This window comes from Thamnophis sirtalis, unplaced genomic scaffold (genome assembly GCF_051295495.1).
Source record: "Thamnophis sirtalis isolate CommonGarterSnake01/CBP01778 unplaced genomic scaffold, rThaSir2_p1.2 scaffold_2, whole genome shotgun sequence".
In the NCBI taxonomy this organism is placed as follows: domain Eukaryota; kingdom Metazoa; phylum Chordata; class Lepidosauria; order Squamata; family Natricidae; genus Thamnophis; species Thamnophis sirtalis.
In genome coordinates this window covers 159,263,955-159,289,490 of record NW_028261382.1, presented here as the reverse complement: position 1 = coordinate 159,289,490, position 25,536 = coordinate 159,263,955, and the positions used below count along the sequence as shown (strand labels likewise).

At 36.9% G+C, this 25,536-nt stretch overlaps 1 protein-coding gene across 1 annotated transcript in view; it reads right to left on the bottom strand.

The window, feature by feature from the left end:
• Positions 1 to 25,536, bottom strand: part of DOK6 (docking protein 6) — a 180,578-nt gene that overhangs the window by 52,424 nt on the left and 102,618 nt on the right. The window contains exons 3-4 of the mRNA XM_014064247.2: positions 19,986 to 20,100; positions 1,554 to 1,673 (exon numbers count right to left, since the gene is read on the bottom strand). Of these exons, the coding sequence (XP_013919722.1) occupies positions 1,554 to 1,673; positions 19,986 to 20,100 (235 nt within the window). The remainder of the gene's footprint in view (positions 1 to 1,553; positions 1,674 to 19,985; positions 20,101 to 25,536) is intronic.

Here is a 25,536-nt window from a genome sequence, read left to right as displayed (position 1 = left end):
TTAATTATGGCTACTTGGAGTCTTACGGGTAGATTATGAATGGAGAACCTGGGGACAGTGTCCTAAATAGATTCGTTTCAAACCAGTTGTTTAATCCAAAACAATAAATATGTTTTATTTATCTATACTGAATACATAAATAGGATAAACAAATTTTAGTTTCTTTATTTTGACTGTGGTCTATTGGCAATTTAAAATCGCCAATTCTAACCTGATGCATCAATTGACATTTGTGCATATATATTCTCTGACCTGACTTGGCTCAAGGGAGTCCTACAAAAAACTCAGAAATATTTCAGCCTAGTGTCCCAAAGGTGCTTTTTCAAGAGGCAACTGGACTTTCTGTTTTTTCTTTGAAGATATTTCACTTCTCTTGGATGAGAAACAAAATGTTTTCAAAGGAAATCCAGTTGCCTCTTGGAAAGACACCTCTGGGATAACCATGACCTGAATGGCTGAATCCCCATAGACATTTCAGCCTGCTCTATGCCAAATTATGATTTTGCTTATAGCATGAATAAAACTGTGTTAGGTACCTAAAGGTACTTCTGGGAAGTCCTACACGAAATTTTCAAAAGTTCCATACTGGAATTTCAGAAACTAGAGAGTTCCATTCTAGTTTTAGTGAAACCCATTGACACTGCTTGCTTTGCACTCCAAATTTGTCCCTAAATATTTAATAGTGATTATTCTTTATGTAGTAATGTCTGTATTATCAGAATATGACAAAAAAACTTTGACACCATCCTTTCCTGGTAAATCTAGATATCTATCTATATCATCTATATCATCTATATCATCTATATCATCTATATCATCTATATATCTATATATCTATATATCTATATATCTATATATCTATATATCTATATATCTATATATCTATATATCTATATATATATCTATATATCTATATATCTATCTAACTATCTAACTATCTAACTATCTAACTATCTATCTATCTAACTAACTAACTAACTAACTAACTAACTAACTAACTAACTAACTAACTAACTATCATCTATCTATCTAGCCTACTACCACTCATTCATCACGAAATCTCAGAACAGTAAAGCCTATAAACTTCAAATTTGACACATATGTTCCTCTTTGCTTCTAGGTGCTCACTAAGAAAGGATTTTTTGAAATGACCATCAGATCATCAGTATTCCTTATACAGTATTATATATACTTTATATATGCTAAGGAGTTAGATATTGTTCTCCCCCACTTAGACTGGGCATGGCCATGGCCAGCGCATGATTAATCCGGCCTGCAGGATTTACATGTCAATTTATCAAGCCCGATCACATAGTTTCATAGAGAAGCGCAAGTGTCTAGCTAGTTACTCATAAATCACAACTTACTTTAGTCCATAGTCTTGAAGGAAGTCAAACCTCCATAATAAATTTTACTGACCTTATCTGAACTCTACCCATTAGTAAAATCAACTATTTATATGCAACATAAACATTCCAATAAGCCTAACCTATACAATTTGACAATGAGCTTCTGATTTTTAAGTAGGTTAGGTAGATTAGCTAAACACATACCATTTTGCTCTCTTTGAACTCCAGCAGCAAGTAGATCAGGTTCACCAAGGCTTATATCATTAAGTCTAGTTCCAAGACATTCTATGCAAAGATGTTTGCACCACTCTTCTGCCTCAAGCTCTGAAAGACAAAAAAAAAATGCACCAGGAATCTTATTAATAGAATAAAATTATTCACAGGGATTGTGGAATAAATCAAGTACAATAAGTTGTTAATGATGAATGTGAGAAGAGGCTGCAAAAAAAATCAAGGAAAAGAAAACACAACTGGGTGTCAGAGAAGATGGTGGGAAGCCAAAGCCAAGAAAATAAAAGATTTTAGAAAGGAACTTGACAAAGAATTTCAGTGAGCTATTAGAATAAATAAGATTCAGTGATATAGCTACATCTCCACTAGTTTTCAAAAGAATTCTCTATATTCAGGAAGTTTCAATCTCAAAATGGTGTAGTAAAGGATTTTTTTTTTTTACTTTTTGTAAATGTGTTTTTTATTTTCCATTTTCATTTTCGTACAGTCACATATATACTATGCATAACCGGGGTCATATAACATTAAACAATAAACACAGCCATTCCTCTTGTCAACAAAACCCCCCAAAATAAATAAAGATCCAATGTACCTCTTTGACCCTCCATACACCCTTTCTTTCGCCCCCCTCCAACTTTCCATCTTCCCTCCATCCTTCCCCTCTATCCTACTTCCTCTCCCCCTCTACGATATTTGAAGACCCTTTAACTCATATGATTTAGTCACGTGTTCGGGTTTTTCCATTTTTATTGAACAGACAATATTGTGAATAGAGTTTTAGTAAAGAAGTTAAAATTTAGGGATAAAATGGTTAGATAATAATTGGGATGGGAAGAATAGGAAGAACTCTGGATTGACTATTCCTGGAAAATTGCAAAGAAGATCTTAGAAAATGATTTGGTCTGTTATCAAAGGCTGGCTTGGCAAAACACAAATATTTAATGATAAGATTCAATGACAATAAAATGTAATTAGTATTTTAAAAGTTGAATTATTACCCTTTTCAATACATATGATTGTTTATTTTATTCAGTTACTTTTTTGTTTCTTCTACTCATATGTCTAGGTTTCATTTTGTTATTGGATTAAACAGTTCACACAAGAAAAGAAAATAATGAATGAATTATTGTTGGGGACTAAACCCCAAATTTTAATATCAGATAAATTTTAGCATAAATGCATTTAACTTTATTATATTTAAAATAACATTAAATATAATTAGTACAACCACTTTACTATTCATTTAAACATATTAAATGTACAAGTCATTGCTGCAAATCAGATTTAGATTTCTGTCTTCTACTTTTGAATAATTCTTTTAATCAAATAACTTACAATTCTTTGTATGTATCAAGATGTCTTGATACATTTCAAATACTATGGTTATAGTCAAAATATAAAACTTCCCAAAAATCTCAATCAAAAACCTCCTAAAAAATGTACATAAAACTCTCCATAGTAAATGTTTTCTCACCATAAAAAGCAATTATAATTGTAAAAACATTTTCTACTTTGAGAAAGATGCAAAAAATATTATAGCATTGATGGATCTTCTCCATCATTTCCACAAACAGAATACCTGGAACAAAGTTTCTTGAGAGGAATTTGAAGATGCAATAAAAGCAGATGAAACACTTGCTTCATCAAGCTTTTTACCATTATGTAGTGAGAAATCCATCTCCTTACCAACATTTGGTTATTTTCAATGTGATTTACCCACCACCATTAATCTAGGAATCTTTTCATTTGCTTCATTTCTTGGAGCTCCTTTGAAAACCTGCTTTTCCCTGCTTGGCAATCTACTAGAGCTCAAACAGGTACAAAACAGAGCTTCATTCCTTATCACTGGTACATTTGCAAGCACACTCAGGAAACCATCAAGATTCATCAGTTCCTCTGATGGATTATTATAAAGTTATTTGCCATTTCAGAGATCCCAGATTCTGACAATGTGTAGCTAGATTAAAAAAAAGAATCTGTTCTTAGATGATAAAGGACAAAACTATAAGCTGCCCAGAGTCAACTTATAGGGTAGATGGGCAGCATAAAAATTAATAAGTAAATAAACATACACGCCTTCCATATTGTTCCATATCCTCAAAAGTAGAAATCCAGAATGTGGAAAATTGGAAAAGAGGAATGTTACTGAACGAAGGCATGTTATAAGAAAGGGTACTCAATCTTGAGGAATGTATAACGATGGCAAAATTTACACACATATTCACAACAGAAGTTTAACCCAATTTAAGCAACAATGGCTTTGATATAAACTATCTATCTATCTATCTATCTATCTATCTATCTATCTATCTATCTATCTATCTATCTATCTATCTATCATCTATCTATCTATCTTCAGCAAGCAAGGCAAATCTAAGTATTTAGAATATGACTTTTAACAACTAATTAAAGAAGTGAAATAACAAAAGGTTAAATATGTATAAATATTGTGCATTAGTTGAAATAGACCAAAGAGGAAGAAGCTAATTATCTATAACGTTTTCTGTAGTGTTTCATTTTTTATTCTTAAATAACAAATAGTGGAGATTTTGGAACATCACTCAAGAGACTCAAATCCTTTCTCACATAATTTAATCTGCATAATGTGCTTTATGGATAATTTCTCATAAACAAAATGAGCACTAACTATATCATCACAGTATTTCCCTTATCTACTTACTGAATATTGTTTTTCTGTACAATTTATTTTTTGTTTTCTCCCTTGCTAGTGCTCTTTTTAATGATTAATGAATAAATTTAATGAAAAGGTTACCTGGGATAAGTTTATGGTAATATTGAGGACATGAATCTCTAGGCCACTTTACTTCCTTTCCTCCACCAGAAGCATTGATGTTGAAGTACCCTGCTCCAAAGGCCAGAGATAGTCCAATACTAGCTTTGCAATGAAGCTCCAGGAGAGTTTCATGTATACTTTCATACAGCTCCATGGACAGTATTCATACAGTTTCATCCAGCCATTTCCTGTGTAATGTTGCCTTCTGAAAGGGCCTGAAAATCTGAGTCTGCCAATTGGCTTAAAGCTCCAATGTGGGCATGTCATACTGGAGATGATGAATGGACTGATATAAGACTATATCTCTACTTCGTGTGTATATCTTAAAGAGCAGTGGTAGTCCAGTGGTTAAAATGCAGTATTGCAGGCTAATTCTGCTGATTGCTCATTACCAGAAGTTTGGCGGTTTGATCCTGACAGGCTCAAAGTTGATTCAGCCTTCCATCCTTCTGAGATTGGTAAAAAAAATTTGGGGGGGCAATATGCTGACTCTGTAAATTGCTTAGAGAGGGTTGTAAATACGTGGTATATAAGGCTAAGTGCTGCTGTTATCTTGTTTCTTTTCTTACCATCTTTCTTAATTTTACATCAATGTTAATATTTATTATTTTAACAGTTTAATGTTTATCTTGTTGCTTTTATTTGGTTATAGTCACTTAGAGTCACCTCTAGGCAAGATGGATGGCATATAAATTTAATAAATAAAAATAATATATAACTCAGCTTAAAGATTTCAATATGCAGGGGCACTTCTCTAGGCCCAATGAAGCAAATTTCCTCTATTTAATCAAGTCCCACGGGAATAGGGCGGCATACAAGTGTAATAAACAAACAAGTCAAAGCTCACTACCATGAATATAACTACTCACTCTCAGTTAAGGATAACTGTTAAAGTGCAATGTCTAAAACTCTCATGAAGCAGTTTTAAGTTATATTTTCTTTTGGAATTTGAATTGAGGTCCTTCTAAGAAATAATAAAAAATGTATTTCTTTATCTTACATCAACCAAAATTGTCATCATGTAAAAGAATGAAGTCACATATTATAGGATCCTAGAATAAAATATTCTTTATTCTTAATATTAAAAAGAAGCAGAATAGAATATTTCCCATGAAGGAGAACAGGAGAGACATCTTCTTAAAGTCAGAAAGCAGCCCTAGTCTTCCTGCTATAGGAGAGCAGTCCTCAAGCAGGCTAAAGAGGCTAATATTTAGAAATGGATATTTTATATCCATTCAGAAAGCTGGCCCACTCTATTCATAAGCAAAGAGCAGCCAGAAACTCCAAATAAGCAACACAATAGGCAAGGAGCAGAAACTAACAAGATTAGCTCAGACAAAGAAAACAACTAGGATTTGTATTTTCTTTGCCTGTAAGGCAGCCATGATCCCTACATGACCCCATAGAAATCTGGCAACAGCCTTTAAAATATTAAAGGAATATTCTTGCACAGGAACAGGCATCTCTATTACAAAGCCCCAAAGAATGTATAAAAGCTCACCTACTCTAAATCCCATTTTGTCAGCACCCCAGAAACATGCTGTTGTCACTAGTTTCTGGCTGCCAAATAAAGAGAAACCTCCTTTCCTGCAGTTTGCCTCCATTTTATTTCCAGCATCTTTCTCCCAGCTTGAACTGGGCCTTATACTTAGAAGTGACACTGCCAAGGACAAGAAAACTATGGTACTTAGATGTTATCAAGGAAAGGAGTTCTGGGAATTTCCACTCCTGATCTTTATGAATAAATTTTACCAAAAGTTCTTTTTATTTTTTATCTGTGGTACGCATTGGGGATGATGTTTGATGTCTTTGTCCATTCCTGCAACTGACAACACAAACTGAGATCTTGAAGGGGGCAGATCTATGGGATTGTGGACTTGCAACATTATTTGTAAAGACTTCATAAGAAGCTACTTGAAGGAAGAAGAGAGATTCAGCAAAGGCTCTGGAGACAGTGTCTGCATAGTGAATGAAATTGGGAAATATAAATTCTACTTTCTTCTTCTTGAATCTCTTGTCATCAATACCTTCTCAGTGCAGTGAGAAATCAATAGTCTCACGATAGGCTCTAGCCATCAAAATCTTCTGTTCTCCAATTAGAAAGCCTCAGTAGCTAAGGTTAGCTACAGCTCAACATAAATCCTCTTTCATACTCTTTAAATTATTATATTTTCAGGTTAATGTTTTTGCTCTTTTAATTAAAAATACAGTCTTACAAAACTGAGTGTACTATTTCAGGTTTCCGCCACAAAGATGGTTACTCAGAGATTATCAATTTTACTTCAAGGCTGAAGAAAATGACTGTAAGAAAAGAAAAAGTCTTGGCTGAAAAGTTTTATTTGAAATACTAGTGCAAAATAGTTGTCTAAAGTTTCTCCAAATTTCAGAAAGCCATGTCAAGGTTGTCAGCCAGTTCAAAGATCAGATGCCCAAGAGCAGAATCTACACATGGGTAGAAAATCAGATGTTGTTTGCAGCAAAGAGAACCTAAGTCATAGATTTTTCTTAAGGCAGTAGCTCGCTATCACTAGTCATGACAGGTCTTTGGTGCTCTCTTGAGCTTTCTTGTTTTCTTGCAGATGTTTCATTACCCAAACTAGGTAACATCATTGGTGCTAGTTATCTAGTTTGCTTAATGAAATGTCTGCAAGAAAACAAACTAGCTCAGAGGGCACTAAGAACCCTTCATGTTAACCCTGAGCTACAAATATTCTCCTTTATTAATATCATCAGTCAGAAAGTTTACTCCTTTGCTTAATGAGGAAGTTAAGAAAAGTTCAATGTTTTGCTGTCTTTTCTTCTCTTGTCTGATGGGGAAGCTAGGAGTGTTACATCATCCTCATCTGACTTTCCCAGTTGCTCAGATGATAACTGTGTTTGTTCAACCTGATAGGATTCCTGGCTTTGTGCTCCCCGAGGCTGACATTCCACAGACCCACCTGGAAGAGCTTCTTCAGGGCCAGAAACTTAGAAACACTAAGAAGTTTAGTTGCACTCATCGCAGTAACAGAAAAGAAACTTGTAATATCCTGGCCTTTATCATCTTCAGCTGAATAATGTTTTTTTCACTTAAACCTAGTTATTATTGTCACCTTATATATGAGTTGTAAAGCATTACAGAAAATCTTTCCCTGGATTCAGTATAAAATTGGAATTTGACAATTTTTTTGGACATGGATGAATATAAATCTGACCTTGGATAAGCCTGTATACAACAAACTTTCCACATTAGAGCTTTAAAAAAGTAAAGGTAAAAGTTCCCCTTGCGCATACTGTATTTTTTGGAGTATAAGGCTCCAAAATAAGACTTTTTCCCCTAAAAAAGAGGGAGAAATTTTGGGTGCGTCTTACACACCGAATGTCCCGCCCCCACCAGAGGCCAAAAATGTGAGGCATGGAGGCAGTGATGGTCTGTGGCAATCCCTAAAGCCTGGAACAGCTGATTGGGGGTATTCTGGCAGTCTGATCCACCCACCAATCAGCTGTGCTGAATCAGACTGCAATAAGTGCTTAAGCTGACCTGGCTGGTCAGAATTTGCAGCAGTAATCACATTCAGAAGTAACTGATTCAGCAGGATTCAAAATAATAATAATATACAATACATTACCAAAAGCAGGCTTTCCAAGGTAGCAGTAAATACAAGCAAACACAAGAAGCTTCGCTTTCAGTTCTCGGCTAAGCTAGCCAACACAGCAAATTTCAGAGTCCAAATAGCCCTCATTGGCTGACTTAGTTGCTATGCCTATTCATTGGCTGACCTTGTTACCATGGATGCTGGTAGGCAGAGGCAGAATTTTTCTTCTTATTTTCTTCCCAAAAATTAAGGTACGTCTTATATTCTGGAGCGTCTTATCCTCGAAAAATACAGTATGTGCTAGTCGTTCATGACTCTAGGGAGTAGTGCTCATCTCAGTTTCAAAGCCAAAGAGCCAGCACTGTTCGAAGATGTCTCCATGGTCATGTGGCTGGCATGACTAAACGCCAAAGGTGCACGGAACGCTGTTACCTTACCATCAAAGGTGGTCCCTATTTTCCTACTTGCATTTTTACATGCTTTTGAACAGTTAGGTTGGCAGAAGCTGGGACAAGTAATGGGAGCTCACTCCATTATGTGGCGCTAGGGATTCAAACTCCTGAACTGCCGATGTTTCAGTGGCATCTTAGCCACTGAGTCACCACATCCCTAGAGCTTTATTGGGGTGCAATTAGGCATTTTTTTAAAAAGGCATAGGAGAACCTGTTCACATTAAAATATGAAACCAGAATATAACATGAATACAATGTGTATGAATCCCAATGGATATTTTACTAATACAAATGTTATCAATATTGCACAATGTGTTTATATCTACATGGCCTCACTGATTTAAAAATGACAATGCTTAGATAATTATTTCCTTTCAAAATACTATTTTGCCAAGAAGTGAGCATATTTTAGAATATCATCTGTCGGCTGTGACCACAGGGACCTTTGCCCAGGTTCACCTGGTGCACCAATTGTGGCCCTACCTGGACCTGGAGGCCCTTCGGATAGTCACTCATGCCCTCGTCACCTCAAGACTGGACTACTGTAACGTGCTCTACATGGGGCTGCCCTTGAAGAGTGTTCAAAGACTTCAGCTTGTCCAGAACGCAGCCGCACGAGCGATCATGGGTGCACCTCGGTACACCCATGTTACACCTATCCTCCGTGAGCTGCACTGGCTGCATTGGTCTCCGGACACACTTCAAGGTGCTAGTCATTACTTTTAAAGCCCTACATAGTATCGGACCTGGGTACTTGAGAGACCGCCTTCTGCCAGTCACCTCCGAAAGACCTATCAGATCCCACAGACTAGGCCTCCTCCGAATTCCATCTGCCGGCCAATGTCGGCTGGCGACCCCTTGGGGGAGGGCCTTCTCTGTGGCTGCTCCGGCCCTCTGGAACAATCTTCCCGTTGAGATCCAGACCCTTACTACCCTTCCGGCCTTCCGCAAAGCAATTAAGACCTGGCTGTTCCGGCAGGCTTGGGGCTGTTGAACTATCCAGTCCCATTCGAGGTTACGACTGTTGTGACTTTTAAACTGCTGTTTTTATTTTATTTCTGTATCCCCTCCCCTTTTTATTGTGAGCCACCCTGAGTCTCTCAGGAATAGGGCGGCATACAAACCAAACCAAACCAAATCAAATCAATTAGACAAAATGGAAAAAACAGTACTTGGCAGTTTTTTTGCATGTCTTTGGAAAGTAGGTTAGCTCTTTGAAGAATTTGGTAAAAGTATGACCCATAGAATAGTGTCACATGACTACCACAAATTCAGGACTCCTCTGAGAATAATACACATTTAGTGATAACACACAAAAATGACATAAATTTATATATGGAATTTAAGCTATTGACAGATGATGTATGAGTTTCTGGGTTTGGAGAGATTTCAGTGAATAATATGGTAATTTACTGCACCTAACCTGAAATACCAGATCTATTTTTCATTTTCTGTTTTCTGTCACTGTTTGGTCTCACTTGCATTTGGCTATTTATGTTGTATTTGCAGTACAGGCAGCTGTAAATAGATTAATCATTTGGGGACTTTTTCTGAAATTCAGCCTCCTTTACTGGCTGAAAGTCTGCTAAAATGACTGGAATACTTAATTCTAATACACAGTACAATAACTTATCTAACGGTGAGCTCTTGTGCTGAAGGCAATATAGTCAAAATAATGCTACTGAGAAATGGGAGTGAGTTATTAGCACGCCTTGGGATAACAGGTATAACTTTAAAAGAAATAAACACACACATATAAGGGAACAATCCTAAACCTGCAAAACGAAATCTAAAAGCACAATATATATTTGCAATAGGACATCTTGCTATGAAAAGACAGGAAGGGAAGAAGGGAGTGAAAAATAAAATGGAGTGCTATAGAATAAAGCCAAGATGGTCAATAACCAGAATAGAAGCATTACATATTCAGGGCTTTTTTTTTTTAAGCGTTCACCTTATATTTGAGCCTGCCATTAAGAAAAAAATGTGACGAATCCTTTTTGGTTTATTCCCCCTCCCCCCAATGTTAGAAACCATTCTGTAAAACATCTCAAATGGAACAATGTCTTTGTGTTTACCTATCTCCACTAAAACAACTCTCAATTATAAATATAAATTTCAGTGCACATTAATATAGAGTAGATATTTAAGTCTCTACTTAGCAATCAAGATAAAATAAAATAGAATTTAAATCTGTAAACAAGTTAGCAAAAATATTATTTTGTTTCTTTTCATATATGTGTTCTTTTTTCCACGAAAAAGTATCCTTGTTTTGTTTTGTCCTGAATTGTTCAGAAAATCCTTACCTATTTTCTAAAAGCATGAATTATAAATAACAAGTTATTGATGATATAATGCTGATAATAAACAAATAGCATAATTGCTTCTGTGTATAGCTCTTTAAGTTGTTTTTACCCACTGATCAATCTTGATCCTAAAAGGCTACTACCACCTAGCAATAGATTCTGACCAGTTCATATGCAGCAGAAGTAAGACAATATCTTCTTTTAGCCCCTTGTTTGCTCATTGGAGAACCACTTATGGTGCCTACCTACCCCTGGCTCCAGCAATATGCACTTGGAAAAGTGGAAATAAGAGGAGTTTCTTAATTCAGGTCTTTGTCTAGGAAAGCTTAAGACGCTATGTAGCTCTGAGCTCGATTGGGGATGTGGAAAGAGGTAAGTCGGCGGGGATCGTCGTGATTGCATGGGCGTCGGAACTCCGACCCACACGCCTCTGTCGACAGCTGCCTGCAGCCTTGCAGCACCTGGGTGAGCCCAGGACACCGGCGAGGCTGGGGAAGGTGAAGAAAAGCAAAAAGGACAAAAAAACCTCAGCGAGGGAAAAGCAAATAATTTCACCAAGCCTGCTCTCCAAGGAAGGAAGGAAGGTAAAAGAAAAGGCAAAAATAAGCTACCAAGCTATGTATCTGCAAGGATGAAGAGAAACATGAAGCGCATTGACTGGGCTGACTGAATTGAAAAAAAACTGGAGACTGGTCAGCACCAGAGGCGTGACTAAAAGTTTCAATTCAGTCCTGGGCAGATTGGCTGTATTTAACCCACGCTTGGACTTTCCAAGCAACGCACAGGAAAATAGAGAAATTAATTAACTGAGTATGTTCATTATGTCATCACAGAAAAAATGGAATATTAGGACAATATAATACAGAACCCACCAAATTAATATACTGTATCCAAAGATAGACCCCAAGACAGAATATATTGAATGAAATGGCTTGTGTAAACACATTTTGCAGTTTTGAATCAATGCTCAAAGTTTCAGCAGGTTCTGATATATAAAAACTGTTCAAGTTATGCATTTATAATAAGCCATTTTAAAGCTAATATATCACTATCACTGTTTTCTAAAGATTCTATAAAAGAGAAAATCAACAATATTGTGCTCATCCTTAGTAACTATTCATTGAACAAATCAGGTGTGAGGGCAGATCATGACAAAATCCTTTGCACTGTTCCTAATTTTATGAAAGAACAAAAGAGTGTTTGTTCACTTGAACAGAATGAAGACAACACAAGAGTATGTATTCTGAATTTCTGTATACCATTTTCATTGCATGATTTGCCATTTGCTAAGTCTTTAAACCCAGCATTTTAAAAAACATTAAAATCAAGTGGACCAATAGTTTCACTATAATGTTAACAAATATTGGCAAATACTGTGAAATGTTGGTAGTCTGCTCTTTTAAAGGTCAACAATGAAATCTGAGCAGCCGCAAGGTTTGAGACCATTATAGATTTTAGTCAAAGTGATGGGTAAAAATTATTGACTTTGCTGAGAAATATGGTGACTCCCCATTTTTAAAATTAGATTAAACTAATCATATTTGAAATTCACTTGACCAATATCCAGATGCCAAAGAATATTCTAATTAATAAACTGGAATAGCTAAAATGAAAAAAATATTCTTATTAGATGTGATATATTCATTTGCAATAGATCTGCAAGATGTATTGAAATCGCCTCCCTCTTTTTTAAAATTTGAGCTTAAGTAAAATATTTCTACCTGTTTTCTGCATCATCTACAAAACATCAGTTGCCATTAATGTAGTATAGCATTAATTTCTATGGGCACTGCCATCCTAAATAGGTATTACATAGAAAAGACAGGATAGAATTGTAAAGCACCCTAAAGAATTAAAAAAATAATAAAACCCTCATGAAATTAGCTCCAGGACAGGAATTTTGTGACTCTTCAGAAGTTGCTGAACTACAATTTTTATCATCCTTGATATTCAAGATTGGTCTGAGGAAACATCTGGAGCATGCCACACCTGATATAGACCAATAAGCTGCATTTTTAAAAAAAAAATATTTTCCCCCACATAACCTTAGTTTAAGTTAAGCTGATTTGGCCTGGGTTTGTACTTTTATAGGGACCTCCAAGGGATTTCTGGGCTGTATGCCATACTAGGAAGAAAAGAACGAACAAACAACATTTTGGAAGAAAGCAATTAGATAACTTTACTTGAATACTATTAAGAAAATTGTATGTCATGATTTCAGCTCAAGGCTTTTTAAAAATGTAATATAAATCAAACATTCTAAACAGTCAATGTTATGAATGACTATATGCTCATAATCATATTATTTGTAAAACTTGGGTTTCAAAGTTCATCAGCAATGTTTTCTTTTAAAATATTTTTATATTTTTTTGTATTATAAAACAATGTTGATCTGCTAGTCTCTGTTTAATTATTTCTCATTCTAGACGTTATTCTTTCCAAACTGGTGCATTTTTTTCAGATATTCTCACTGAACTGAATAGCAAATCATTCTTTTATTTCTGTTTTCATTCTTATTGTATTTGTGATGAATAACCAACTTTTCTTCCAGTGGTCCTGCAGCTGCTAGCTCTGGTTGCTCAGCAAACAGTCTGGAGTCCTGTGGCTCAGAGGTTCTTGAACTCCAAAATCTTGCATGTCAGTGTAGGTTTAGACAAATTATGTCTCACCATATTGCTTATGGGAGAGTTATTTTTCATCTGGCTCCTCCTCTTCCAGTATGGTTGAACTCCTGGCATAGTATGCAAGCCCCACAATTATGTCGATGTCACTAGGGTATTATTATTATTGTTGGTTGCATAGTCAGATTTTTAGACTTGTTTTATCATTTTATCCATCTGATAAATAGATAGGATATGTTATTTGGTGGTGATGATGACAAATTTCTGTATTTGTGAAAGTTATGCAATCTGGTCTAGGTCAGCATTACCCAGGTCTGCCTAACTAGTGTACTTTCTAGTGTATTTTTTGGTAATTTTGTTGTTTCTATTCTCTTGTATTCTTATCCAAACATTCCTGTCTAGATATTTACACTCAAATTTCTGGATTTTAATATATATATATGAGCTTACTTCACATTTAATGTCATTCCCTTTTTGTTTTTGTCTGGCCTATTCCTTTTGATATGTGCTGCTATTCAATGTTTGCATTCTTCAAAAATTTCATTCTTTCATTCCACAAGGTATCTGTGAAACCTACAAATTCATATTTGTCTTCTTGTGTTAAAATGTCTATATTTTTTCTCTTTTTGCTGCCCATATTTTGTGCATTTGTAATAAGTTCTTGGGTTGTGTAATTTGTCCTCTGGCTCCTGCATTTTTTTTTTTTTGCTTAACTTTGCATTCTCCATGTCCTGCATATCACTACTTGTTCCATTATCAACACTTGGCATTTAATTATTGGTGGGCCTTTTTTGCCCCATCTTCTGGCTCAGGTTTATAAACCACCTCCCAAATACCTACAGTATTTTCCAGCTCTTGTGGCAAATTCATATAATGCATAAGTATGTATGTATGTATGTATGTACGTACGTATGTATACAGTATATGTATTTTGTCACGTTTATGTAGTGTACATTAGAGGACCCTTTAAGAACTGTATGCAATGAAAATTCATTTTAATGTATGCCGATCAGTATACATTCAAAGTGACAATAAAGTTATTATTAAGTCTAAGTCAGGGATCAAATTCCTAACCAAAAGCTCCCTGTTCAATTCTGGAGCCGACCAGAAGTCCAATTCCCAAACCATAGTGTCTCCTCCGAGTGTAGTGTCATTTTTCTTCTGCTGACCAGAAATCCAGTTCCCGCCATCACCACCATAGAGTCTCCTAAGATGATGTTTTTCCTTTGCCGACCAGTAGTCTGCTTCCCCCCACCATAAAGTCTCCTTCTAGCGTGGTGTCCTTTTCCCTCTACCTGTCCTAAACAAAAGCCCTAATAATTGTGGAGCCGACCGGTGACAGGGAGCCACAGCAGAGGGATGAAAGAGCCACATACAGCTCCGACCCATGGTCTAAGTCTCTATATTTTGTCAGAATCCCTCTTTTGGGAAACATATCCCTATAAATGAATTCAAATTGCCCTTGTTAGCATTACTTGTGTAGCTAATAGTTTGCTCTCTTTTCTTGGGCCACTTCCTCTGATACAAAGGAGCAAAAAAAAAACCCCACCACTTCCTATCCCCTAATTGTTGTCCTTCTTCCCAGTGTTTCTGAGTCCCTTGTGATATATTCAAGGCTATGTTTGGCTGTATCGTATGTTCTCACATGGATCAGTAGGATAGATATTTCTTAATGAGCTTAAAGAGTCTTGGGATTCTTTCCGTCACATCCCAGATGTGTGTCAAGGGACAGCAACTTATTTCTCTTGACAAACTATTTAGCCAAAAATTGCTTTTTCAGTCTCTGTCAGTAGGGAAACTCATCACCACCCACTCTTCTACTTTTTTGGGGCAAATGGAATTTTATTTAAATGCTATTTATCCTGCTGCAAATGCCAAGTGGTCTATCTATCTTTATTCTGGTGAATAGTCATGCACACACTTTACATTTCTAAGCAAAATAGTTAACTCTTAGAAGGCATGAGAAACAAGAAAAATGTTTTAGAAAAAAAACAGTCAATGGTCCAAACTGGGTTAGTATCATAAAATAGTTGTCAACCCTGAAGCTGGAGCTGAGGGATAGGAAGGGGAGGAATAGAAATAGCTGGGGTTTTGTAGCCAAAACAAAATACATTCTCTTGGGAACCAAGGACATTCCCACAGGTGGCCAGAGAGAGGAGGAGTGAAGATACCAGGCAACCAGATGGCACTTCGGAGTTCTGTTTGCTATATTACTTGGAACCCGGACAGTAGTGCACATCGTCAGGTAAGCCAAATCTCTCTCCATAGTTCCTTTGTTTTGAAAAATAAACCCATGGATCGAAGAAATCTTTTTAATTTTAATTTTATTTATTTATTTATTATTTTTCTTTGAACATCCCTGCATCAGCATGTATAACAGTTACAACCATTCATTTAGTGACCGTTTGAAGTTACAACGGGACTGGAAAAAATGACTTATGACCAGTTTTTACACTTATGACTGTTGTACCATCCCCATGGTCACATGATCAATTTTTGGGTGCTGGGCTAATAGCATGTATTTATGACAGTTGCACTGTTCCATGTTCAGGTGATGATCATTTGTAACCTTTCCAAATGACTTCTGACAAGCAAAGTCAATGGGGGGGTGGGGGTGGTAGAAATCAGATTTGCTTATCAATCACATAATTCACTTAACAAGTGCAGTGATTCACTTAACAACTGTGGCAAAGAAGGTTGTAAAATGGGACAACACTCCTTTAACAACTGACTTGCTTAGCAACAGGTATGCTGGTTTCAACTATGGTCGTAAGTGGAAGATTACCTTATATGCAATTTTTTTGCATTGCATAAAAATTGTATTACAAACAAAAGGAGGGATATAAATGGAATGAAATAATGAATAAAACAAATTCACCATTCTCAGCTTATATGAAGAAGGGGAAAATATTATGTAACATTGTTATATTTGTTTCTGACAATCTTTTATTTGAAATTTATTAGATCCGAGACTACCAAAACTCACTTATTTTTGTTTGATTCTGTGACAGTATTAACACTATAGAAAACAGATAGTTCTTCTGTGTCAAAGATAGTTCAATAAAAATACAGCAATGCTATAGAGGCATATTATACCCTGTATGCTTCCATGCACTGCATACCCTGTTCTTTCATATTTTACTGGCATAATACAAGGATGTAGCTTTGGAATTTTTAGAACGTCAATAAGTCCAAAGGTAATTTGGTTAATGAAACGTTGCTTGCTTTAATCCTTATTATGTTAAGTCCCGAAACCCTTACCTCCACCTCTTAGTCTACCTCCTACGTTTCAAAGGGTGCCTCACTGAGCATCCAACCTTGAAGTGTATTTTGGTTTCTCAATTGTTACATTACTAGCAATTAAAGGGTTAAAATATAAAAATATTCTATAATACCACTTCTTAACCAAATAACATATTCACAGTTGGCTAGAGGAGTCAGTTCTTACCCTTTTTCTTTGTGAAATAATTATTGATTATAACCAATCTCTTAAAATGAATTTTTTTATAAACTTGCTTTTATTTATTAGGTTAACATTTTGACATCCCAGTGTTTAAAGAGAAATTCATAATGCTATTCCGCTCATGAGACTTATGTATAAAAAGTATAGTTTGTAAAAGAAAAATACCATGCTCCAAACAGAAACCAGAAGGTGCTAGTCAGTTTTGTAAAGATATGAATTAAAGAGTTTGAAATTAATATTCATAAAACTGTACGAAATAGATTCTACAGAACAAACAATATTTTTCGAACCCAGAAATTTATAGTAAGGGTGTAATACAATAATAATAAAAAGAATACCAGCCAAATTTATTTTATTTATTGTATTTCTTTAAATAATTAGTGTTATTATTTGCTTATACATTATATGACACGATTTTGTTTACTGTTTTAATGATGAAGATATATGACTGATGCTTCTAACATAAAGCCAAATACTCTTTAAATAAATACAAAAGGTCTATAGTAAGGACTAATTATTAACTATTAAAATTGCAGCGCTATGAATAATGTATTTATAGTTGTGCATATTATACAATTTGAAAATATTATGATTATTTGTTCTTTACATATTTTCTATGATGCATGGCATCATTTCTTTTTATTTCCTTTTCTTCTTGGCTAATTATGAAGCCACTTTATGAAATCATGTGGAAATATCAAAACTGTTTAAGATCAATTTGCTGATTAAGCTTGGCTCTAAATAACAAAAATGGAATTGATGATGGTTGGCAAAATCCTTAATGCAGAAAGGAAACCAATCACTTGATTCAGCCTTCAAATACTCATTACTATATTTTGGCCTTTAAATTGGTTCTAATTTAAGGATCTAAATCCTCTTTTTTTTGGTGTTCTACTACAATTTCATACAATTTTCTCAGTTATTTCATTTGAACCACAATATGCTTTTGTGACACTACATTTCTCACTGTATGTTTTAAATTTTGTATTGTTGTAATTGTGATTATTTGTTTTTGTTTTTTAGCCTCCCAGAGTCAGTTGTTGAGATGGTGACTATAAAAATTGAATAAATAAAATAAAAAGAGAGATCCCACAAGGGGGAGCAGTGAGGCAGTCACTTTTCTGAATGACCTTTAGCTATTGAAGATAGTAAAATTAGGGATTATGAAGACTCCCAATACTGGGAGAACAAACATACGGGTAGAATCCTATCTGAAATACGTGATGTGATGAATATGAAAAGGTATGGAATTTGAGTTATAGTAAATATCTGAGTAGATGCAAAAATTCAGCTGCTGTGAAAAATACACCAAAATACTATAGGTGTATTTCATACCAGTAGTATGTATGCATTCTATAATGCATCACTGGCTAGATAATTCAGTGTAATTTTGTTCATGGTATTTCAAAATAAAATAAATCTAAAGAAACCTTATATAGCAATAGCAATAGCAGTTAGACTTATATACCGCTTCATAGGGCTTTCAGCCCTCTCTAAGCGGTTTACAGAGTCAGCATATCGCCCTCACAGTCTGGGTCCTCATTTCACCCACCTCGGAAGGATGGAAGGCTGAGTCAACCTTGAGCCGGTGAGATTAGAACCGCTGAACTGCAGATAACAGTCAGCTGAAGTGGCCTGCAGTACTGCACCCTAACCACTGCACCACCTCAGCTCTTGAGTATATGGGTAATCAGTATATGAGGTGGGAGCTAAAAGCTTTATTCCCAACATTGCCTTTGACACACATGTCACTGGGTTGAATTCTGGTCCATACATCTTAAAACTGCAGAGGTCGAGAAACACTGCTTTACTCTAATGGATTTTCAAATAAATGAAAACCTAAGTTCTGAGGCACAACATTAGGTGGATATTAGATTTTGATAAGGTATCTATCCTTTTGACTAGTGCCACTGCACTATATATTTTGCTTTTCAATGTTCCACAACTGTTAACCTTTCTTCTTTGTTGTACACTGCTTACTGGCAGCATAGAAATGTGAGAAACAGAGTTCTACAACATAAGCGCTTTAAATGAGGATAAACGATAACAGATTTAGATCCTTAAAAAGCCAGTACAATTTAGCATAGTCCATAATAAAACAATGCTATTTGTGTCCTCAAAATATGGTGACAGCCACCAGCTTAGTTTTAGAATTAATGAAGGAGAAGGGAATTGATAGTCCGGACATCATGCTGGGAAACATGTTTTTGATTCTATGGGAGAACAAAATGAGTTCTGTTTAAGGACCAAGAGAAGAGAGAGCTATTACTACTACCCATAGGCCTACTACCCATATCCATTCACTGGGAAGATAGAGAAGAGGGAGTGGGAGAGGGAGGGAGGGAGGGAGGGAGGGAGGGAGGGAGGGAGAGAGAATGCAAGAGTCTATTATGATATAATTTATTTCCAATGAATACTGTAATTTTAAAAATAGAAAATTTTCTCCAATGAGAAAGGTTTTTTTCCTCATGAATCATATGGTTTTTTTTGTAATATTGGAAAACTAAAGTAGCCACCAATAAAATGAAACTGAAGGTGAATTTAACCTGGAATTGGAACAGATCTTTGTACTCCTCTTACACACATGGGATTTTTAGTATTCTAGCATGTGTCTGTAACAAGCTTAGCAACCAACAAAAATGTAAGAGAGCCATGGTGGCGCAGTGGTTAGGGTGCAGTACTGCAGGCCACTTTAGCTGGCTGTTATCTGCAGTTCAGCGGTTCAAATCTCACCGGCTCAAGGTTGACTCAGCCTTCCATCCTTCCGAGGTGGGTGAAATGAGGACCCAGACTGTGGGGGCAATATGCTGACTCTGTAAACCGCTTAGAGAGGGCTGAAAGCCCTATGAAGCGGTATATAAGTCTAACTGCTATTGCTAACTGCTATTGCTACATCACTGCTTCTCTTATAGCTTCCATGAGACAATGTTTATTTAGCTCTAAAAGTTGCACTAGAAACTTGAAAGGGACCTTTCGTCCACCTGGGGGACAAATAACAAAAATGATAAGCAATAAATAAGAACAGAAGGTTCTTTAAAATACTAAAAGGGGGAGATATACCACACCATCCTGCAACAAACAAACAGTTATGGCACATTCCTATTAAGATGAATGATGTAACTTAATCCAGATGAAGTACTGTTTCATAAGTAGCAAAATTTACTTAAGTTAAAGATATGGTAATAACTGCTTACCTGACTCACAGGCAAATGTTTTTGATGTCTTATCATGAAAGATAATTGCTACTGCATGCTTCTTGGTTTCTCGAGGCAGTCTGGTTATGTTTTTGATGTTGTGTAACTCTGTTACCTTAAAATTAAGGGATACAGAACATAGTCTTGTTTATAAATAGCAGAATAAACAAATAATGCCCCCTCTATTTCATTATCATATTTTCCATCCATCAGAGTGGACTTAATTGTAAAGTAACAGTGTATCACTGTAGGAGTGTACAACCCATTTGCTCTAGCCTATGCAATTACTTGTTTTTTTATAAGAGAATTTTTGGAAATATAACAGATAACCCTATCAATTTTCGCAACCTTGATTTGGAAATTGTTCACAGTATAAAGTGCTTGTCAAAATTTCTAAAGTAGCAAATTTGTTGTGGAAGTAACACCAAATAGCTTCTGTATTCTGAAAGTCTACAGAAAAATAAAGAGAGCATATCTTTCTGTTATCCATCACACAAATTAACATGACACAGAGATTGGCTTTTTTTCGCTTTAAAGGGAATTGCTTGTTCTATTGACAGCCAAGCTTGACTCAAAGTACACAAATTTAACTTTTATCTTGAGCATTTCAATATCAGCTATTCTACTAATTCCCACAAAGTTTTTCTCCATCTGCTGAAGAAATAAGCTATCAATATATAATAATAACTGGCACGGTCAGACAAATAGAACTGAAAACATATTTTTCATTTATAGTTACAAAACTATATTTACAAAAGAGGTAGAGAAAAATACAATCAACATATGTTCAATAATTTGATTAAGGAATCATTCCAAAATGGGGTGTTTAACTGCTGTAATTATTATAATATATCCTACCTTTTTAAAGCATAACTCAAGGCAGTAATACTTTAGCCTCTTATTCACTGTATATTGGATTCAGCATAAACAGAAAACAGGTTGAAATATTTTTCTTTATTGCTTTCCACTCAGTACAGAGCATCCTCACTTTACAATGCTAATTGGAACCAGAATATTCATGACTAAATGAAGTGGTTGTTAGACAGAACATCACATGACTGCAATGCTAAATGACAGCAGTTGTGGTAGTCCCGGTTGCAATCATTAGAATAACTTTTAACTTTATAACTTTATTGTCACTTTAAATGGACACTAATCGGCATACATTAAAATGAAATTTCATTGCATACAACTCTCAAAGGACAGCCACATTGTTAGGTGAGGCCACGTGCTTCTTTTCCCTTGTTGGGCTTGCCTCCACTTCAACTCGCAGTCTGACTATCTCCACCCCACAACCTCAGGGAGCTGCCTTGGCCAGGTGAAGGAGGAAGAAGAGGAGGAAGAAGTTGGGGACGGCATCTGGGATAGGAAAGGGTAGGCAGCAGTGGTAAGGCAGTCAAAAGGACAGATTTGTGGAGAGACAGGCAGGAGGAACTGAAGCACATGCTGCAATCCTAAATGTGAGAAGGCTGGCAAATGTTAGAAATTGGGTCATAGGGACAGCAACTGTAACTTCAAGGACTTCTTGTAACTATCATTCATTCAGCACCATTGTAACTTTGAATGGTCATTGAATGAATGGTCATTAAGTGAGGACTACCTGTTTCTTGAAACAAAATCATTTCAACAATGAAAGCCTTTTTACTTAAAATTGAACTTAACAGGATTCATTTTTTATAACATAGAATTGCTCATTTTGTTCATGTGATATAATAAAAATAACTTCAATGTATTTTACATGGACAAGAGTCAAAACCAATGGCCCATTCATTGTGGATTGTCACTTCCCCCCAGGGATCTGGAAGGCATACTCTACATGGATACCTCTACTGGAACTGAAGAGACTAGCCAAACTATAGAAATTCTGCCATTATGACAAACATCAAAGTTTTTGCTGCTCAAGAGTCCCTTGTCTGGAACAAGAAAACATACTTGCAGAGGAGCAAGCTGATTTTATAAAAGGCAGTTCCACCATTTATCAATGCTTAATTCTCCGCATCTCATCAAAAAATAATCCTCCTGAACACAAACTTCATTTATGCTACCTTCACATACTTCAAAGCAGCTTTTGTTTCTACAGGTGAAACTCAAAAAATTAGAATATCGTGCAAACGTTCATTTATTTCAGTAATGCAACTTAAAGACTCGTTACATGCAAAGCAAGATAATTCAAGTCGTGATTTGTCATAATTGTGATGATTATGGTGTACAGCTCATGAAAACCCCAAATCTACCATCTCAGAAATTAGAATATTACATGCAATCAATAAAACAAGGATTGTACATAGAACAATGTCCTGCCCCCCCTCCGTCCGGTAATGAACGCAGACCCAGGCTTAGCTGTTTGCCACTCTTTATTCACAGCAATTATAATCCTGTTGGCTGAAAGCCCAGACACGACTCACTGGCAAGAAGTTGGCAGCAACCCAGACTCCAACAGACACGGGAACACAAGGCAGACCAGACAAGGAGTTCTCCAGATTATTATGAATGGTTGTGTCCTGCAAAAGAACTCCTCCCAAAGTCTCTTCTTATATATACTCTCTTGGAAAGGGCCAAGCCACAACCACCTGGGCTGGATTATCTCTTATGAGTCTGCCTCCATTTCTCCACCCTCCGTTGCCTGGTGTCATTGACAAACTCCCTTTGATCTTCCCCACTGCTCCATGCCTCAGGCGCCTCCTGGTGGCCAACCAGCCTCTCTGGTCCCTGCTCTGAGTCTGAACCCTGCTCAGGGTCCTCCACATCTTCCATAGCAGACTCATAGGGTTCCTTGCTATCGGAGTCCAGCGGCAGCTCTAACGGCTCCTGCTGGGCCACAACAGAACAATATTAGACCTCTGAAAAGTATAAGCATGCATATGTACTCAGTACTTGGTTTGGGTCCCTTTTGCAGCAATTACTGCCTCAATGCGGCGTGGCATGGAAACTATCAACCTGTGGCACTGCTGAGGTGTTATGGAAGACCAGGATGCTTCAATAGCGGCCTTCAGCTCTTCTGCATTGTTCGGTCTCATGTCTCTCATCTTTCTTTTGCCAATGCCCCATAGATTCTCTATGAGGTTCAAATCAGACGAGTTTGCTGGCCAATCAAGCACAATAATCCCACAGTCATTGAATGCAACTTTTGCATCTCATTTGGAAACCAAGGACCCAGAATGTGGAAGAAGAATGGAGAGGCTAATCAAGCACAGTAATCCCACGGTCATTGAACCAGTTTTTGGTGCTTTTGGCAAAAGTTGCTCTCATCAGAAAAGAGGACTTTGGACCACTGAGCAACAGGACTTTGGACTACTGTGTTTCATTAAGACCAGGGTCAACGCAGCCATCTACCAGGAGATTTTGGAGCACTTCATGCTTCCTTCCGCAGACAAGCTTTATGGGGATGCTGACTTCATTTTCCAGCTGCCCAAAAGCACCAAAACCTGGTTCAATGACTGTGGGATTACTGTGCTTGATTGGCCAGCAAACTCGTCTGACCTGAACCTCATAGACAATCTATGGGGCATTGCCAAGAGAAAGATGAGAGACATGAGACCGAACAATGCAGAAGAGTTGAAGGCCACTATTGAAGCATCCTGGTCTTCCATAACACCTCAGCAGTGCCACAGGCTGATATCTTCCATGCCATGCCGCACTGAGGCAGTAATTGCTGCAAAAGGGGCCCAAGCCAAGTACATATGCATGCTAATAGTTTTCAGAGGTCCGATATTGTTCTATGTACAATCCTTGTTTTATTGATTGCATGTAATATTCTAATTTTCTGAGATGGTGGATTTGGGGTTTTCATGAGCTGTACGCCATAATCATCACAATTATGACAAATCACGGCTTGAATTATCTTGCTTTGCATGTAATGAGTCTTATCTCATATATTAGTTTCACCTTTTAAGTTGCATTACTGAAATAAATGAACTTTTGCACGATATTCTAATTTTTTGAGTTTCACTTGTATATACCAACTTAAACTATGGGAAAAACAGGATATCTCGATTTATTGATGTTTACTTCATCTAACATGTGTGCTTTATGAAGGGACCTTAGTCAAAATAAGATGAAACTCCCAGGGCCATCTTACCACTGTGATTGAAACTAAGAAAGGTGTCAAGCAAGGTTGCCTATTAGCCCCAGTCCTATTCAACTTCTATATCAATTCCCTGGTAGCTTAACACAAACTTTCACTCCCTAAAAGTGGCTAGAAGACACATCTTTGTTGTAGTGTAGATGGACAATGCAGCAATACTTTCAAGAATACTTCCAAGTCCTAAAAGAATACTGAGAGCTCTAACACGGTATTTCAAGGAAGAAAGACTAGCTAGAGTTCAATTATCATAAAAGTAAAATCATGGCATATGCCAAAACCCAAAAGCCACTCATAGAGCATAGATGGCTACAAGACTGAGCAAGTCTCCTATTTCAAGTACCTGGGAGTGTACCGCCAACAGCATGAAACCCATGGGGACTACATTACTGAAAATATACAGAGAAGCTCATCTGCCATTCTTAAATTCCTCAGGACAAGAGATGGTGACTAATATCTAAAGCATTCAAATTATTCCAATCAATAGCACAACTTTATTATGATATTTAGCTAGAATTTTTCTTTAATTTTGCACTGTTAGAATTTATTCATTCCAACTCTCTTAAGATTGACCCTTCAAGTTCCAAAATGTGTCTCTAATGCCACCCTGAGACTAGAGATGAGTCTCATGAAAGTAGAGGCTAGAATGTGGGCCACACACTCAACCATAGCCTCAGGCTATCCTTTTTTGCCCTCAGCACTTCTGATGGAATTAAGTATGGAATTAATTATGGGAAATGATTTTCAGACCAAATGAAAAAAGGCAGTGGCAACTTAAAATTTCATCCTTGGGTTTCCCTGCAAGTTTTCTACTCAGCATGGGATATGTTCAGGGCAAGGCCCTTCATGGTATTGGACCTGGGTACTTGCGAGACCGCCTGCTGCCAATTACCTCCTCTAGACCGATTAGATCCCACAGATTAGGCCTCCTCCGAATTCCATCCGCCGGCCAGTGTTGACTGGCGACTACTCAGAGGAGAGCCTTCTCTGTGGCCGCTCCAACCCTCTGGAACGAACTCCCCGTGGAGATTCGAACCCTCACCACCCTACAGACCTTCCGCAAAGCCCTCAAAACCTGGCTATTCCGACAGGCCTGGGGCTAAAAAGCTTCTACCCTCTTCTCGAATGGTATGACTGTTGTGTGTTTTAAATTATGTATTGTTGCGCGTTGTTTTAATTTTTGTCTGTATCCCCCTCCCTTAGTTGAGTTGTGAGCCGCCCTGAGTCCCCTTCGGGGGAAAAGGGCGGCATATAAATGAGAGATAAATGAGAGCCAAGGTGGCGCAGTGGTTAAAAGCAGCACTGCAGGCTACTGCTAGATCAGCAGGTCAGCGGTTCAAATCTCACCGGCTCAGGGTTGACTCAGCCTTCCATCCTTCCGAGGTGGGTAAAATGAGGACCCAGATTGTTGGGGGCAATATGCTGACTCTCTGTAAACCGCTTAGAGAGGCCTGAAAGGCCTATGAAGCG